At 40.4% G+C, this 19,382-nt stretch overlaps 1 protein-coding gene across 3 annotated transcripts in view; it reads right to left on the bottom strand.

Moving 5' to 3' along the window:
* Positions 1 to 426: 426 nt before the first annotated feature.
* The window catches only part of Rasgrf2 (Ras protein specific guanine nucleotide releasing factor 2), a 231,996-nt gene continuing 213,040 nt past the window's right edge, over positions 427 to 19,382 (bottom strand). For all 3 annotated transcript variants that reach the window (XM_058574375.1, XM_046427896.2, XM_046427885.2), the window contains 7 exons: positions 19,231 to 19,334; positions 17,037 to 17,121; positions 13,718 to 13,915; positions 8,835 to 8,914; positions 7,190 to 7,307; positions 6,546 to 6,614; positions 427 to 1,417 (listed from right to left, as the gene is read on the bottom strand). In XM_058574375.1, the coding sequence (XP_058430358.1) occupies positions 1,325 to 1,417; positions 6,546 to 6,614; positions 7,190 to 7,307; positions 8,835 to 8,914; positions 13,718 to 13,915; positions 17,037 to 17,121; positions 19,231 to 19,334 (747 nt within the window). In that variant the 3' untranslated portion in view covers positions 427 to 1,324. The remainder of the gene's footprint in view (positions 1,418 to 6,545; positions 6,615 to 7,189; positions 7,308 to 8,834; positions 8,915 to 13,717; positions 13,916 to 17,036; positions 17,122 to 19,230; positions 19,335 to 19,382) is intronic.

Raw genomic sequence — 19,382 nt, 5'->3', positions numbered from 1 at the left:
AGCAGTAGTCTCCCTGAGAAGAGAAGAGGGAGGTAAACGATAAAATAGCCCTGTTTCCTCTACAACTGACAATCTCTATAAAACTGAGGCCACTTTCCCAGCCATGGGCAGCAGGATTAACCTCTGAAATTGGCTTTCTGCTGTGAGAGCTTTTGGGTGATTGGGCCCATTTCCCATACAGTTACAGAATTCTCACTCAGAAAGATCTCAAAATCATTTTTAAACAAAGATGGCTGGGGTGGAGAAGGACTGTCTACCAACAGCACATGGAAGTGTGGGTTTTCAAAAGAAAATCCCACAAAACAGTTTTTAAAAAATACAATCCATGCTCATAGTGAGCCTTTAAAAAAAAAAAAGGTTTGTGTAAATCAGAAGATTCCTATCATACTATCAGAAAAAAGGAAACAAGCAAACGAGGTACAAAGATGGTTTTTAGGTATATATTTTCACTTATCAATGAAACCCATTATTCCCCATAGCACTTGGTGGCCTTTGATCTTGTTCCACAGTTTTGTCGGTGAGGTGGCATGCACCTTTCTGCAAATTCTGCAGCTGCCTCTCCAAGGGGGTAGCTTCTTGGGACCACCAATCTCAGGAAGAAGCCCCCACCCTCACCCCAAGATGGCCACAGACTGAAATCCTCTGGGGCACAGCCTAATGTTTTTAATTAAGGAAATGTTACCAACAAATCCACTTGAGTTTTATCTTTTTTTTTTTCCTGTCCTGTTGCCTAAAGACTGAAAAGGCAGTTTCAGAACATACCATTCCTCAAATATAAATATTTATAATGCACTGAGAACCATGCACATGCTGTAGACTGGCACTGCTGATGTGTTGGCCCTAGAGAGGAGGCTTCGGCTTTCCTGTGAAGCTTGTAATGGAAAGAAGTGTCATGGAAGCAGTTAAATCCTAGGAAAAGATTGGCAGTTGTGCCCAGGCCAGTGAAGTGCCAGAGAAACATCACAGGTCTTTTCTGCAGGCCCTTGTCCCCAAGTTCTAACAGAACATGGGGCAGAGGGAAATTTACCTTCTTACCAGCTTCATGAAAGTGGCTACAAGCCTCTCCCATCTTACATTCCCTTACATAAAATGCACCATCAGCTTTACAGTATCAGTCTTTTCATCTTCCCACCCAGGGCTGAAGCAGCTGACTTTGACCCACACAGCTGGGGTTGGCTCAGTCCAGTTCCATCTTCTTCAGTGGAGACAGGAGACTGGCTTCACCTTTCCCCAGTCCCTGCTGCACCGTGTGAGGCATGGCATGCACAGTTCTGACTGTTCCCTTTCCATGGAAACGCCGAGGTCTCGGGGCAAGGCCAGATCTTCAAGCAGGGAGTCGAGGTTCAATTTTTAGTGACAGCTCATAAAGCGTATCTTCATCTATGATGAGGGCTTTGTCAAGCAAGTACTGTGTGACCTGAAAAAAAAAAAGACATTGCAGCTTGCATTTCTTTCAGAACACCAGTAAAGACCTTTCTGAATGGAATCTGACACATTCAGCATTTTCTCTTAAACATTTAAAATTTTTGTATTACTAAAAAATGTTGTGAATATATTCGCTTTTATTTTAATCAAACATGTCTAGTCATTTCCCACCTCTGTCCCAGGTAGCTTCCCCAAGAGGCACCACTGTTACCATTTGGCATGTATTGTCTCCCAGACGTGTTACTGTATTTTTACAGATATTACACTCACTTACAGAAACCATTTCCCTTGTTCTCATAGATGACATTATGACCTACATTGTATTCTGCTTTCCTCTCTTAATTGTAACTTATGGAGTGCTCCCATGTCAATATAGAGAGCTCTAACTGTGGTGCAGTATTGATAGTGCAATATACTAAAGTTTCTTTAATGCTCTATATCGGTAGACATTGAGTTGCTGTCTATATTTCACCATTACACAGTTACAGGAAAATCCTTATTAGCAAGCTTCCTGATGCTCATATAGGAACACTTTGCTTGGGTAGGCACCAGCAATGAAATGAAAGGAAATGACACTAGAAATAAAGATTTAGAGGGATAGGGTGTTCTCCGTGAAAATATTTTCTTATTTTTATTGAGATATACGTAAGTGATATGAAAAGTTTGATCAGTTTTGACAGTTGTATGCACCCATGTAAGTTACATACATACATACACAGAAGCTCCTCCATGCACTTCCCAATCTGCTCCAGAAGCAGCTGCTGCTCTGATTCCTATCACACATTAATTTGTCTTCCCAGGAACTTCATATAAATGGACATACAGCATAAGCTCATTTCTGTCTGGCTTACTTCACTTGAGTGTTAAGATTTGAGATTCATGCATGTTGTGGTATGTATCCGTAAATATTACTGATTGGTGAGCAGTGTGCCATTGTAGAAATATACCACAGTTCACTTACCCATTTATCTGTTGATGGACACTGGGACTGTTATGGACATTTTACATGAGTTTTTTTTTTAATGGGCATATCTTCATTTCTCCCTTGGAGAGAAATGGTTGAGTCATAATACATACTTAACATTCTAAGAAAACTCCAATGGCAGTTTTCCAAAATGGGTGGGTGATCTTACTCTCACCAGCAATGCATATAAAAGTTCCAGCTGCTCGGTGTACAAGTTTTAATTTTAAAGGATGATGTAATATGACTTTCAAAGTTACTAATCCTACCTGTTTTCCCATATCCTGACTACTGTTTATATTATCAATCTATTGAATTTTTCCTAATCTGGCAGGTGAGAATGATATTATAATTTGCAAATTTTATTGGTGAAGTTGAGCATTTTTCAAATCTTCATTGACCGTTTTTGTTTCTTCTGTGAATGAAATGCTCAGAGTTCTCAATTTTTCTACTACATTGTTTATGTTTTTCTTATATATTTATACAAATACTTTTGTTTTGTTTTATATGTTGAAAATATTATCTCCTAGTCCACTGCTGGCATTTTGACTTTGTAAGTAACTGTCCATTGTCATCCATTGTCATACGGAATGATGTTTTCATACAGTAAATTTCATGTAGTAAACTTTATCAAGCTTGTCTTTTAAAGCTTTTGCATTCTGTAAAGAATGGTCTTTCAAATCTAAAGGGCATAAATGTTGCACACTGTTTTTTATTTGAATATTTCTTTTTATATCTAAGTAAAAAACTCATCTGAAATCTAATTTTGCAAACGGTATAAGATGCAGAGTTCAAATTCCTATTCCACTTACTAAATGATCAGTTTCTTTCTGGAACTTTTGGTAAGTTTCTTCTTTATCCCATATTAGATTTTCATATTGATAAAATCTGTGTCTGGACTTCAGTCCATTAAATTTTTATTCTTATGGGAATATCATCCTGTTTTATTTACTCTATCTTTAGAATATACATTTGTATTTGGAAGAAAAAATTCTCACTTCCTGTTCTTACTTTTCACAAAGTTATCATCTTTTTTTTTTCTACTTAAGGTCCCTTATGAATTTCAGAATAAGTTGGTCAAGTTCCATGAAAAGCCATATTGAATTTATATTAAGATTTCAATGAATTTACAGATTAAATTGAGAACATTTAAATAATAGCAAGTCTTCTGATTCATAAACTTGATTTAGCTATATAATCAGTATCTCCTTCATGTACTTCAGTTCATAAAGGTCTTATACACTTCTTGTTCCACATAATCCTAAGCATAATAGATTTGTTTCTTTTTTTTTAATGAGAGTTTTATATTATATTTCATCCTGTGTTGAAAATTGTTGGCTTTCATGTTAGGTTGCTATGCTTCTTTAATCAGATTTTTCCTGGATTTTTTAGGGAGCTGATTAAATCATCTGTGAATTATAACATTTAATTTTTACTTTCAAATTTTTTATACCTTTTACTACTTTTTATTGCTTCATTGGCTTGGCTATTTTTTTCAGCTCAAAACTGAACAGGAACAGTGACAATGACAACCTTGTTTTTCATCCTGACTTGGTTTAATTCAAGAGGCATTTATTATCTACTACTGGGCAGGCACTGTGCAAGATGCTGGGGGGATACAAAACTAAACACAAGAGGCATGGCTCTGACCCTCATGGATGTTACACATATACACATAAGCAAACAAATACAGGTAAAAATGGCAACTCCAGAAGTAAGTGCTGGAAAGTAGAGGTACCTAGTGCAATAAAAGCTGAAAAGTGAGGAGCGCCTGAGAAAATGAGAGTTAATTTGTGAACAAGTTAAGTGTGCAATGCAGAAGGAAGGGCACCCCAGACAGAGATATGGAAAGCCCTTTAGCAAACACATATAAAGCAAAACTTAGGGGCCTATTAAAGAGTCTGTTTCTCACTGTTGGAATGGACATTTAAAGATATGCAAACATAGGGTAGGGCTAGGATGATTCATATGTAGAATTGGAATCTTCAGTATGAAGTTGGGTGTATCTTAAAACAAATACATTTGGTTACACATGGAAGTATTTATGTGTGGACAGACATGGGTTAGAAAACACACATACATTTCTGTGTTCTGTCAGCTCGGAGCGCCTAAGAGAAATGAACCTCTGAAGTATGCGCACCAAGAGTCCATATGGTTCCTACTATCATTCTTCAATACAAGGAGTTAGAGTTTCAGGAGAAATAACTGATTCTAGCATTGGGGCGAGAAATACATAAGATCAGCCTGGAGTATCTTACAGTAGCAGCAAATTATTAAGACCTCAAAAAAGAAAAGGAAAAATAATCCCACACTGATAGGGGTTCCTAAATGAAATGCAATATGAATGAATCCTGAAACAGAGAAATTACATTAGGTAAAAAGTAAGGGAATTCTATCCTCAAAAGACTGGCAATGGAATCACCATATGACCCAGCTATCCCACTCCTTGATATTTGTCCAAAAGAACTAAAATCAGCCTACTACAGTGACACAGCCACATCAATGTTCATAGCAGCACATTTCACAATAGCCAAGTTATGAAACCAACCCAGGTGCCCTTCAACAGATGAATGGATAAAGAAAATGTGGTATATACCCAATAGAGTGTACTTGGTCATAAAGAAGAATGAAATTATGTTATTTGCTGGTAAATGGATTGAACTAGAAACTACTATGCTAACTGAAATGAGACAGACACAGAAAGTCAAAAGTCAAACGTTTTTTATCATATGTAGAATATATAGAGAAAATAAGAAATTAAAAGAAAAAAGAGGTGGATATCAAGAAAATAGAAGGACGATCAGTGGAGTAGAGGAAGTGGATAGAGGGGGCGAGAGTAGGACCAGGAAAAGAAAGGAACTGTGGAAAGAAACAGACCAAATTATGCTCTGCACATGTATGTATGTACCTCAGTGAATCCCACATTTATAAAGCACCAATTAAAAAAACAATAAATAAATAAAATAGAATAGAAGGAAGACCACTAGGTTAAAAGAAGGGGAGCCAGAGAAAAAGGTGGAGGGAAAAAAATTAAGTACCGTGGCATTAAAATGAAGCAAATTATATTACGTGCATGTATGAATATGTCAAAATGAACCACACTATAATGTATAATTATAAAGCCCTAATAAAAATATTTTAAAAAGTAAAGGAATCTGAATAAACTATGATCTTCAGTTAATAATCATGTATCAATATTGGTTCATCAATTCTAACAAATGTACTATATTAATGATATTAATGTTAAGATGTTAATGATAGAGAATTATGACTGGTGAGGTAGGTAGAAATTTTTGTATTACTTTCTCAATTGGGATATCAGATAGCTAAAACTCTCTTGAAAAAGAGCCTTTTTTGAAATTTGTAGATGGACACAATACCTTTATTTTATTTATTTATTTTTAAGTGGTGCTGAGGATCAAACTCAGTGCCTCATGAAGGCTAGGCAAGTGCTCTATCACTGAGCTACAACTGCAGCCCCTAAAGATAATCTTTCAAAAAAAAAGAAAAAGAACAGTTGTGGTTGAAATGGAGAGAGAAGTGGGTGTGTCATGCGAAAAGAATCAAGAAAAGCCAGGGCCATGTAAAGCAAGACTTCTTAGTAATGTTAGGAATTTTCCTTTTTTTTTTTTTTTTCCAATCCTAAGAGTAATGGGAAAACAATGAAATGTTTTGTGTGGGGCAGGGGGCATAAGCCACTTTGTATTTCAGAGAGCTGTAATTTGCAATACAGATTTTGCATTCTAGAGTGCTTGGAGGGCTAGGGATGTAGCTCAGAGGTATAGCACTTGTTTAGTATGTGAGGCCCTGGTTTGATCCCCAGTCGCGCACACATACACACACACACACACACACACATACTCACACACACACACACACACACACAAGTAGAATGTTTGGTGTGAGAAATAGAAGAAGAGGGGAAGATTCACATGAAATACAGGATGTAAAAATCAACAGAACTTTGATGAGAGCTGATGTTCTTTGTGCCTTCCTTTATTTATTTATTTTTTCTTTCAGGCTTATTGAAGATTTTCTAGTTTATTGGTCCTTTCCATGAGTCAGTCTTGGTATAACTGATCAACTCTATCGTTGTTTTCTAATTCATTAATTGCCACTTTTTTTCTTTCTTAATTCCCTCACAACGGCAGTGTTTTACCTTTGGTTGATGGTCTATTCGGTAGGCAGTCTGCTGGAACTGTCGTATCTCTCGGATAATGTGTGATATCTAACAGGAGGAGAGAAAAACAGCAACAGTAACAGAAGCAGAACAAAGTTATTTCCCTGCAGCACAAAGCACTCTTCTGGGGCTTCTTCCCAAGGGCCCTTCCTCCAGTAGGTAAAGCCCATTTGATGATTTTCTATGCGTGGGATTTTCTTATCCTAGGAACTGTATGAGATTCCAACAGCAAGAAGATACTGAATCCAAAACTGGAGGAGCAGCTGGCACCAGGTGGCCACAAGTTTGGGAGAGGGACATGTTGGATACTACTGCCCATGGGCTCCTTGCTTCTAACTTGGTGCTCAGAATCTGATTGTCTAACAAGAAGCCTTCAGCATCTGCCTACCATGGGTCAGTCTTATAAAGTCATCCTTGAAATTGTATTCCTCATCCCCTTGACCCAGATAGCAGATATTTGCTGTTGGCTAAAAATCTCAATTAGCCAACAGCAAATATTAGTCCTAGTCTCCCCACCTCTTCTCCCTTGAGATTAAAAAGCAAACATTGACTTTGTTACAAAGCTTCTACTCTGTAAGCCACTAGAGTCATAAACACAAGCCAGTTATGAAATTGTCACCTACCATTCTCATTTTGGAAAAATTGACAAGGCCTTCTTCGGTAAAGTTGGGTGTTCCTTCTTCAATAAATGCCAAGTCTGTCAAGTACATTCCAAGGTAAGGAACTGCTGGGGGGTTACAACTGCAAGACCAAGAAGTATTTGTTCTCACACTCATTTGCATGAATATCCATTTCCCTCCCCAATTTAAACAGGAAGCAAATAAGCTGCTTCCATCCTGAAGAACAAAGACTTTTTATTGCATTGTCAGATGCACACTCATGATACGCACATTTTAAACAAATTTCACAATAGAATACAATACAAAATTACAGCCCATGCTTTACAAATGTGAGACAATGGCATATCCCAACAACAGGATGACTTAGGGACAAATATAAGATGTTTGCTAGCAGGAACTGTTTGCAGTACTTGTAAGTTGTCCATACTTCTTGGAGGGGCAGAAGCATGTGGGAAAACAAACCCCTTTGCTCTCACCTTCCTAGTGGATGAACACCACAAAGAAAATCATTGTGATCAAAGTCTCACACTATAGTAAACTTGTTCTCTGTTTAAGTTAGTACTTCAATATTTTAGAAGGTAGAGACTTAACCAACAGTATAGTTACTCACTAAAGGGAGTCACCTGTTTTGTTTTTGGTGGGGAGTGGAATACTTGGTCTCCTGGAAGAGGTCTGAGGCTAAGAATACGGACTTTTGGTGAAGAACTGGGCTTTGATCCTAGCTGACCAGTTACTCAGTGACAGTGGGCAAACTCTCTGAACTGTAGTGCCCTCATCTGTAAGATGAAGACAGAAAAGCTTACCTCTTAAATTTGTTGTGAGATTTAAATAAGATGCATCAAGGGGCTGGGGCTGTAGCTCAGTGGTAGAGCACTTGCTTAGTATGTGTGAGGCACTGGGTTCAACCCTCAGCACCACATAAAAATGAAATAAATAAAATATATTGTGACTATCTATAGCTAAAAAATATTTTTTAAAAAAGATGTGTCAAGTACTCAGCATGGAGCCTGTCTTTCAGTAAACATCCAGTAAATAATTCTTATCCTATTATTGTTGCTGTTACTATTGTTGTTGTTATCACTATTACGCTTTCTTTCACTCATACCATCACAAGACTAATGTTTTTCCAGAGTGAGTCAAGTTCATGTGCTACAACTTGAGAAAACTAGTTGCAAGAGAATATATTCTATGGTGTGTGTGTGTGTGTATGTGTGTGTGTATGTGTGTGGAGAGAGAGAGAGAGAGAGAGAGAGAGAGAGAGAGAGAGAGAGAGAGAGAGAGAGAGAGATCCAGAAATAAAGGGCCAAAAATAAATAACAATAATCACATGTGCTGGAATATTTAAATTTTAAAAAAATCACAGGAAATCGTTGTACTTAGATTAGAAAATACTGACTCAAGAAACTTTTTACAGTAACATTTTCTTCTTACTTGGAACAATCTGCATACCATGAGTACATCTGTAAGATCCTCACTATATTCACAGTGTTCCAAGTGAAAAGGAAAAATCCAAAATACTAAAGACAATGGAAGTCATTTTCTGTTTGCTTTTCTCTTCCAGCAATGAAGGAGGTGGGTCACCACTCATAAACTTTTAGAAATTAGGTAAACATATTTATAAATTGTGAATGACTTAAGATAGACATACTTTTTAAGGGTTTCTCTGAGATTTTTAAATCTTCCTTCAGATGAAACCGTCTTCTGAAGTTTGTCCATTAGAGCTTTCGTCTAAAACAAAAAGAAAAAACTTAGTTTGTCATGAGAATCTCATGGCTTCATAAGATACTGTTTTTAGTCAGCCTTTTCACTTCCGTGACCAAAATACCTGAGAACAATTTTAGAGGAGGAAAAGTTTATTTGGGGGCTCACAGTTTCAGAGGTCTCAGTCCATAGATGGCTGACTCCACTCCTTAGGGCCCAAAGTGAGGCAGAACATCATGACAGAACAGTGTGGCAGAGGAAGGCAGCTCAGGACATCACACCGGGAGCAGAGAGAGAGAGACTCCCCTCACCATGGACAAAATACAAACCCCCAATGGGCCCTCAATGACTCACCTCCTCTAGCCACACCCTACCTGTATAGTTACTGCTTACTTAATCCCTATTAGCAGATTAATGCATTGACTAGGTTAGGGCTCTCTTAACCCAATTATTTCACCTCTAAACTTTCTTGCATTGTCTCACACATGAGCTTTTGGGAGACACCTAATATTTAAACCACAACAGATAGTGAGCTGCCAGCTCTCTTCTACAGAGGCAGGTGCTGAAACCTTCACCAGAACAAAGGTCATCATGTGATATGATTTCAATGCAGAGGCAGGGCACAATGTTGGCATGATTAAAAGAAAAAAGAACAACTTGGGGAGAAGAGAAAGTGCTTCTCTGCACACATTTAGCCATAAAGAAAGAAAAGTGTTTAGAAAAGAAAAATTGTAATGCACAGAAAATTAAAGAACTTGAAGAACTGGAAAAGCATGTGTAGAACATAGAATATTAAAGGAAAGGTCTCATGTCAGGGAGTTTTCACACGAATCTTTTTTGTATTAATCTCTAAACGATCAAAGTGCATATTTGGTTGCTTTGGCATTGACTGAGCAATATCTTCTGCTCTAAATTCTTTGTTTTATGATAATTATCATCAATTTGTTAAAAAAAAGTATAACAGACATTTACTAAGAAAGCATATGGTTGTTGATATTGGTCTGGAGTTTCTTCCATGGTAAGGTGGCCTTTGGGGATAAGAACCTGTTTCTGGTGATACTCATACCCAGGCTGCCTTGCTGAGCCCTGATGCCTCAGATCCTACTGGGTAAAGCAACTGGCAAGCCCAAAGCAAAGCTGCTCTCCCCCTGAGCCTCAGCCTAGAAAGGAGTTGCACAGTTCCTAGTAGCTTTCAGAATAATGCCAACAGTTCCCCCATCTTGGTTTCTGAAGGCTCTGGGAGGCCTCTTTCTTGGCCCAAGGATGGCCTTAGCTCAAAGAAGTTGCAGAAGTACAGTCTGTTCCACCTCCACGTAGAGGGCTCCAGACTGCAGATTCCACCAGGCCTTCTGGATCCCCTGGACAGATCTGAAGGGACAGCTGCAGAACAGATGGTGCAACCCAATTGCCTGAAGCAGACATATCCGCAACTAGGCCCAGAGTGAGGTGCTCAGCCACAGACACAGCCTCTTGGGAGGACAGTACATCAACTCGTGCTAAGGTCACCAGGGGTGACTCACACATGTGGTTGAAATAGTGTAATCTATTTAATGCCTCCTCAGGTGTTACATCAAAATTTGAAACAGATTTAATATTAGCCTATCATCCCTATCCCTTGGTTATCCCTAAATTTGCATCCTCTCAAAGTCAACTATAGAGAAGCCTGGAAGCTATCTTAAAGTTTGGTGATTCCTTGGTGCCAGTTTCAAAGGAATAAAGAGGGAAGAGAAGGAAAAGGAAGGCTGAGGCGTGACTTACTGACCCTAATGAAGTGCTGCCAAGTGTGTGACAGGATGATACGCTCTGTTCAGCCAACACCTGATCCTTGAAGGCAAAATAGCCACTACACAGGGGTTGGTGTCCAGCTTTTGGGTTCTCACATAATTTTTTTTTCCCCTCCTTTGGTACTGAGAACTGAACTCAGGAGCACTCAACTACTGAGCCACATCCCCAGCCCTATTTTGTATTTTTCGTTTAAAGACAGGGTCTCACTGAGTTGCTTAGTGTCTCGCTGTTGCTGAGGCTAGCTTTGAACGTGCGATCCTCCTGCCTCAGCCTTCTGAGCCACTGGGATAAGTGTTTAAAGTCCACTTAAAAAATAGCATTCTGATTCCCACTAATTATAAAAACTCTCAGAAAACTAGGGAAATATGACTGCTTCCTTCATTTTATAAAAAGCATTTACAAAACAAAACAAAACACTGGATTACCAGGTTGGATGGTGAAAGACTGAAAGCTCTGCCCCCAAGATTGAGAACAAGGTAAGGATGTCCTTTCTTGACTCTCTCTAGTCAATGCATTATTAGAAGTATCAGAACAACAAGGCAAAATAAAATAAAATAAAATAAAAGGCATATAAATTAAGAAAGAAACGACTGCTCCTATTTATAAATCACATAATTGTCTATGTAAAAAATTCCAAGAAGTCTACAACAAAACCTTCTGGAACTATTAAGTGAGGTTATCATGATAGATAGAAGTCAATGTAAAAAATCAGATTATATTTCTACACACTAGCTTTCATTGAAGAGGATATACAGATGGCAAAAAAGCACATGAAAAGAAATTTAACATCATGAACCATTAAAAAGTGCACATTTTTGTCACAGTGAGCTATCAGTGTGACTAGATTTTTTTAAAAATGATAATATCAAATGCTAGCAAGAATGTAGAGAACCTGGATCACTCATACATTTCTGATAGGAGTGTAAAACAGTACAGCCACTCTGGAAAAGTTTGGCAGTTTCTTATAAAACTAAATACACACTAATCAGCAATTGCACTCTTGGACATTTATCCCAGAGAAATGAAAACTGATGTTCACACAAAACCTTTATGTGAATGTTCATAGTAGTTTTATTCATAATAGCCCTGATCTAGAAACTACCCAAGTGTCCTTCAAGGAGTGAATGGTGAAACAAAATGTGGTATATTATATCCATACCATGGAATACTACTCAGCAATAAAAGAGAATACAGTATTGATACAGGTAGTAACTTAAATGGAGCTCAAGAGAATTATGCTGAGTTAAAAAAAAAAGCAAATCTCAAAATGTCACATACTCTATGATTCCATTTATATACAGTTCTTGAAATGACAGAATTATAGAGATGGAAAGCAGATTAGTGATTGCTAAAAGTCAGGGAATGGGCCTGGAAGTAAGGTGATTATGGCTATTGAAGCATGGCACAAGAGACCTTTGTAATGGGACTACATACGCTGTATCCTGACTGGGGTTGTGGTCATGCTAATCTACCCTTGTAATAAAAGTACATAGAATAAATACCCCTCCACACACAAAGACATGAAAAGCTGGTGAGTCCTGAGTAAGATTGGTGTTCACTCATTTCCTGGTTGTGATTTTGTCTACAGATATAAAACGGTTGTCACTGGGGGAAAGTGGGAGCAATGTGTAGGACATATCTATATTATCTTACAACTGCGAGTGAAGTGACAATCATCTCCGAATAAGAAACTTTAAAAATAGTATTTTTAAACCATGGCTTTTATTTCACAAAGTCCAGCCTTTGCTCTAATAAAACAGACTTGTGAGCTCTAAGAGATCAAGATTCTCAGAGCTCTGTGCTTTTCCTAAGGAATAAGCAAGGGTGGATGAAGACTCTGACTTAGGCTTGGTGTCCAGCCATGTGGAGAAGTTGCAGAATCTCCTATATCAAAGGGAAAGGCTTGGAGAGAGAAGCCAAAACAGAGAGGAGTGAGAAATAACACTTCTCAGAGAGGGGCTTAAATCGTCAGGAAGCTTCTTTTTACACACTTAAATAATTCAGAAAACAACTCTGGACTGAAAGACCTGAGGACATCTCAGCAGAATGTAGTTATGCTCTTCTTCTAGTCTGGTTCCCTAGAGATGGCACCATGTAGATGCCCTTCACCAATGTTGGTGGACACATCCAGGTAGGTGGGGTGTTGGGGAAGGTGAGGCAGAGAGCACCTGATAAAGACCCTCCTACCCACGGGCACTAATGCAGGATGGAAGAGACTAGAAAATTCTCCCAAGGCCCTTTGGTAGTCATCTTATGAAGAATGCACACATCCAACAGGAGTCACCAAGGGGCGCCAGCCTGAGAGACAGGGGCTCACAGCATCATCTGAGTCAATGAGAGCTGAAGCAGGGCGGGATCAGCGCAGGGTGGTTCCTGGGCAGGGTGAGCAAGTACCCAGGGACCAATCAGTAAAGGACTAATAGGAAGCCAGGGGTACAGAGAACCTTCCAGAAGCCCAGAGAAGCCGTCCCAATACCTAGCAATACCCAGGCAGAAACCCAGATGAAAAAAGGCAGGGAAGAATTGTGATTTGGTTTGAATCTTGAAATTATCTGAATGAAAACAACAGGCCAGGGGCAGGTAGAACCCAATAAAAAAAATTTAAGAAAGTTATGTTTGTGCACATCTAAGTCATTTTGCCAAAACTTTAAGTCTACTACATGAATGACAAAGAAAAAGGTGAGCCCTGAGGTCTTTTGGCCCTAAGACATCTGTGTCCCTACCTTGGGGGGAAAAGAATGAATCCATTGGTCATCGCCTGAAATGAGGGTGCCCTCCTGAAATCATTGGGAAAGCAACTCTTGACTGTCACATTGTTTGAGGCTGTACCCCCACCCCAAATGTTTTAATGAATGTTTTGGAAATGCACATGAGTGGAATTAATTAAGTGGTAAGAGCACGGTAATTACCCATGTTGGCACCTTTCTTTGGCAACTATGCTGCTCATCTCAGCTAATGATTTCCTAATTAGTAATATTTATCTTGGCTCTCGTCTCCAGCCTCTCCTCCTCTCAGCAGCAGTCTGTGTCGCACTCGGATGCTCACCTGCTTGGACACCTTGGCCCAGGTTTTCTTCAGCCTGTAGATGGCACTTCTGTTTAAGGCCGAGGTGATCTCCAGCACGCCATTGTAGTTGTGCAGGCATCTGCAAATGTCCGCCACTGCCACCCACTTCTCGATGGCGTTGGCACGGGAGCTGACATCAGCGTAATTCATTATCTGGGAGGCCACCAGGTTACTCATCTGAGACAAGCAAAAAGTCAGAAAGGCTGTCTAAGAACTAGAGAAGTGCATACAGGAAAGGAGGGTGTCCTACGGTGTGGAGATCCATTCCATCTTTGGATACTGACTTTCTAAGAATGCACATGTCCAATAGGGGTCACCCTGTTTCTAAGGAAACTGATGTCTGTGTAATAATAACATTAAACTGCTGAGCATCCGGTCACCCTTAGAGCGTGCAGAAGGATTCTTTAGAATCTAGTTTGTTGGGGGGAAAAGCGATTTTATGAATCAGGGATTTTGATGAAGGAGAGAATAATCTAACTCCCGAGGAAAGGCAATGTTTGTAGACCAGGGATGTCACTCCTTGGAAACACATACTCCTCGTCCCCAGCAGCAGGATGCCTCAGATATTACAGGGAAATTAAAAACACTCACCCCTAGTCAGACCAAATTCTGAACTGATCAACTCTCCAACCAGAAACTCTTAGTTGCAGACGAAGAGAGAACATTTTCTCCTTCTTATGATTTTTTCACTGGCATTTTAAAGAGCTTATGGCCTCGGGGCTAAATATTGTCATTCTGCTAGAGAAAGCCAGCTTAAGAAGCTCAACTGTTGCAATATGGAGAGGAAAAGGGAAAAATAGGATTACTAACAAAGGGAACATGGGCTGTGGAATCTTGCATTGATACACTAAATCTGGTGGGGAACTCCATTCTTGCATGATTCCGAAGGTCTGTAAGCTCTACCAGTGCCCCAGAGTCATCACTGTGACATTCACTAAAGCACCTACTGTGGTGCAACTTATTGAGCATCTGTTCATCCTCAGAGTGGTGAGAGGGGTGGTCTGGAATCCAGTCTGCAGGGGGAACAGGTGATTTTGTTAATCAATAGTTTCGGTGAAGAAATCATTGCCAGTAATTACTGAGCAAATGGATGGAAGTAGTCTTAGGTGTAGAGAACAGAAGAAAAAGAACTAAGTGTCCCTAACTGACTCAATGTTAAGGGTTTGGTCCCTAGGGTGGTGCTATTGGACAGTGCTGTGGACCTCCAGGAGGAAGGGCCTTGTGTGAGGTCCCTAGGTTGCTGGGGGCCTACCTTAGAAAGGGATGCAGTAACCAAGCCCCTCCCTCCTCCATTCATTTGCATCCTGGCCATGGGACAGCCACTTGCTCTGACACATGCTCCCTGCCACTGCTATCTGCAATGTGCACCAGAGGTCCAAAGCAATGGGACTGCCTGACCTTGGATTACAGGCTCCAAAACTGGGAGACAAAGTAAACCTTTTTTTCATTATGAGTTAATTATCTTGAGTATTTTATTATAGAAATATCTGACTAACACACCAACCTTAAGGCACTCTGAACCTAGTTAGGTGGGATGGGAAGGGGAGGAAGATGTGTGGACAAGTAAATGCCACAAAGAGAAATGCGAAACTATGTCTAGGCATGGAGGGGACTGGGAACATGGAGATAGAATGGGGATCTGGTCTAGTTCAGGGGAGGATGCTGGAAACAGGTCATGCCTACATTGCATCTTGAAAGATGAGGATGACTATCCTCTGTTTCCCATCAAAATAGAAGAGCAAAGGGCCAGTGGTGGAAGGCATGGCATCACTGAGGACCTGGCTGCCCTCTGAGGAGCTTAGGGGGCTGGAGACACAAGGATGACAGATGGGCAGGCTCTTGCACACCAGGTTGAGGAGTTGAGACCATCTCCTGAAGGTGAGGGCAAGCCCCTCACAGATTTTGCCAAAGAGAGCAACCTAATTAGATTGACCTTTCAGAGGAGTCATTCCTAGGGCATGGCACATGGAATACATCAGGGCACAGTGACTCAGGTGGGAAGAGAGGAGCCAGAAGCTCCAGGAGCAAAAGGATGAAGTCAAATCCAGGTTGTGGCAATGGGGGAGGAGGGGTGAGGAAGGGTCTGAGACGCAGGTAGATTTAGGGCTCAGGAAGATGTTGGGGGAGATGGTAAGAGAGAGGTGAGTGAAGGAAAAGGAGACAGAGACAACCTCTAGATCCAGAGTTTGGGGGAGCAAATATATGGAGAGGCCATCAACCAACACTAAGAAGAAGCTGCAGAGATAGGCTTGGCAAGGGGGGGGTGCATATGGCGGGTTCCATCTGCACCATGCAGAGGTCATCAAGGAGGAAGAGATATGTGGGTCTGGAGCCTGAGATGCGCCTCTGATAGGAGTGTCAGGTATATTGCAGATGTATGTACAACTCAGGTAACGAAGCTTTATTTTCCATAGCTAGACCCTGCTTCTCAAAGTGACCCAGATAAGTCAGGCACCCTGCCCTTTAGCACCAGTGGCAGGGAAGCCCATTATGTGACAGCATTCCCTAAGCATCAGTGCTCTCTGAATATACCCTGTGCAGAGCGCTGCCTTGGGAATCTATACTGTTTTTGTATTAGAATTTTGGATGACTTATTAATGTACCTGTGGGGTTCCTTGTGTTTTTAAACACCATCATTATTCCTTTTACCGTAGTTCAGTGCAACTGGAAAGGAAGTTTTCCCTTTGTTTGAACAGGATGAACGACACTTCCACATCTGTTACTTCTTTTCCCACAGGACTAAAGGCTATTAGAACAGAACCAACTAAGAGTTGGTGGGCACAAAAGCCACTCCCAGTCTCACGGCTGGAGAAAGGCCGAGCTGAGAGCAGCAGCTGGCACCACTGCACAGAGCCCAGCAGCAATGTGATCGTGTTCTAAGATGGCACTTCCCATGCTGGAATGCGATTTGGGCTGAATGTTCCAAGATGATGAGGAGGAGTTACACAATCCAATCTTACTGTCACCATCACCACCAGGGGCCAGTGACACAGGCACTGCTGGTTTTGTCAGTCAATATATGATCTATCTGGAAGCTACAAGGATTACCATAAAAATAATAACAGCAACTTAAACAATATTGACTGCTTCCCATCAAAATTGAACCTGTTATGCCAGGAGATTACTAGAAATCATCACATCACTACGAGATGTTAGGGGATATTTAAGTTTGTCTTTGAAGTCCATCAGTTCTGTTTTAAAAGTCAGTGGCAGAGTTTGTTTTTAGAGAACGAGTCTGAATACCCCGGTACTCATCTTCCTGTAATGTGCCCAAGGTTTTATTTTCATGGTTACTCACATCATTAAAGTGTTGGCTGTTTTTCATAATGTAAGGTGTTCTTTCATTTTTATCCAGCTTCATCCATCCCTGCCCAAGAAACTCTCTGAAAGTTCAAAACAAAACACAAAACCAATTTAAGTTTTTTAAGAGACAATGGCTATGATCCTGCATAACTATCATGCATGTGAGATACACTACATTGACATCGCCTGCAACATTCCTTGAGGCCCACCTGCTGTTACAGACCATCTCTAATGAATTGTAGCTCAACTCCAGTATTTCACTACTCCATGACAAAAAAGAAACAGGTTTTTCAGTCTCCAGTTTTCTCTTGCAAATGTTTGGAACTTTGTTCCTGTAAAGGCTTTTCTGAAGTTGGAAAATTACCACCAACATGAGAGAAATAAAGAAGTTAAGTACTAACTCAGAAACCAACACTGTTTTCCCTGGATTAGTTTCTCAAAATGTTAAACCTTAGCAGAGGCACAAAAAATAAATAAATAAATAAATAAAATAAATCTATGACTGCCAAAAATGTTAATCAAGGACAGAACTTTTTCTTTCCCTTTGCTGTGAAATTCTCTAAAAAACACAGGTTCCAAAGGCAGGGACTTTATTTTATCCTCCCAAGAGCTAAGAGGAGCACACATTTGAGGAGCCAAATAAATGCTCCCTGTTGCCACTTTTGCAGCACAGTTGCCTGATCAAGGCAGTTCAGTTGCATGAAAGCTCAGTCTGGTTTCTGGACAGCGTCCCTGCTCATTCACTGCATTCAGGAACAATGAATGGGCAGGAATAATCAAGATGGAGCACAGGGAATTATTTTGTATGGGCATTAAAAAATAAACTCGGACACATTCCCAGTACAGAAATGTTGACTGAATCCTTGTGCAAGTTTCTTTGTCCCTTGCTGTTGTTGATACTGCTCCTGTCCTGTAGTGTTGGTTATAAAGGTGTGCCAGGCCCATGGATGGAAATAATTGGTTGACATTCACACAGAGGAGACACACCAAGAGCCACCACCAAAGTTTTGGCACTGATTATTCTCTTCCTCCACAAGTCATGTCCCCTGCCTTGATGCACTGGAGTATAGTGAAGAAGTGAGGGGGCAGCAGAGGAAGTGACCCTGTGGTTCCTACATCAGGTTTTCAGCTTGCCATCAGATTCATTTAAACAGCCAGTGAGCTACATTCCTGTTTCATTTTTATTTTTTCATATTCATGTATAGGTCTATGTACTGGAGCAGGGAGGGGTAAAAGATAGAATGCATTAAGGAAAAGTCTTTGGGACATCCATTTGCTCTTTCCTTCATGCCTCTAGCCCATCTACCCTGTCCACACCCAACCCTCGACCAGCACAGATGTCCTCTCTTCCACATACGACATGGGTCACATTCCTGGCTCTTATCATCTCCAACATAGTTACTAGTTCATGGAGCACAAGTGCCAATAGTGTCCGTTTGTTTAGACAAAGGCCTTGCTTTGGGGGATACTGAGTATGACAGCTGAAGGGGCTTCAAGAGCCTCTCCTATTCTACACAGGAGGAAACTGTTGTGTGGGTCCGTGGCCATAAGGCTCACAATACTTGTTGATTTATGGAAGTGAGAGAACTATAGCAGAATTTAAAATGTTTATTAGATCACTGTTTCTCAAAGTAGGGCCTCGGACCACTCAGATTCATATGGGATTCTCATTGAAAAGACAGTTTCCTGGATCTCAAAACAACCATCACCACCACAACAACAAGGAATGCTTCTGAAAATGACATGGTCTAGGAGGGTGATAAATACCTAGTAGAATCAGAATTAATTAATAAATAAATACCTAGTAGAATCAGAATTTCTGAGGGAAATATCTAAGAATATTCATTTTTAACAAGCTCAATGATTCTAGGCCCAAAGTCTGAGAACTGTTCTTGTAATTGTATTGAGGTTTCTGTAACTCAAGGCTAGAACACAGCAATTCACACTCTACAGTAACCCCAGTACATATAGAAACACAAGACTAACCATCTGGAGACTCCTGGAATCACTATACCCAATATAAACTGGAACCAAGATACATTCAAATGGGGCCAAATAATCTGAACCTTAAGACTCACACCTCTGCATACACACACACACACACACACACACACATCTGCCTTAGGACAATTCAGCTTCTAGGCCAGACACTGCAACTGACACTTGGTGCTGCAAGGGGTGCCACTCACTCATAAGGAATGCTTCTGAAAATGACGTGGTCTAGGAGGGTGATCTGCTCAGCCAGCTCCATGGCTGATAAGCTCTCAAAGCACTCGGCCTTTGGACAGTCAGTCTGAAAAACATGAAGGAGAGAAGTCAAACATGGGTGGGAACAAGGCAC

Source organism: Marmota monax, unplaced genomic scaffold (genome assembly GCF_021218885.2).
Source record: "Marmota monax isolate L192 unplaced genomic scaffold, Marmota_monax_Labrador192_F-V1.1 WCK01_AAM20220418_F8-fsc00018, whole genome shotgun sequence".
In the NCBI taxonomy this organism is placed as follows: Eukaryota; Metazoa; Chordata; class Mammalia; order Rodentia; family Sciuridae; genus Marmota; species Marmota monax.
The sequence above is the reverse complement of the archived record's forward strand: the minus strand, read 5'-3'. Positions and strand labels throughout refer to the sequence as shown.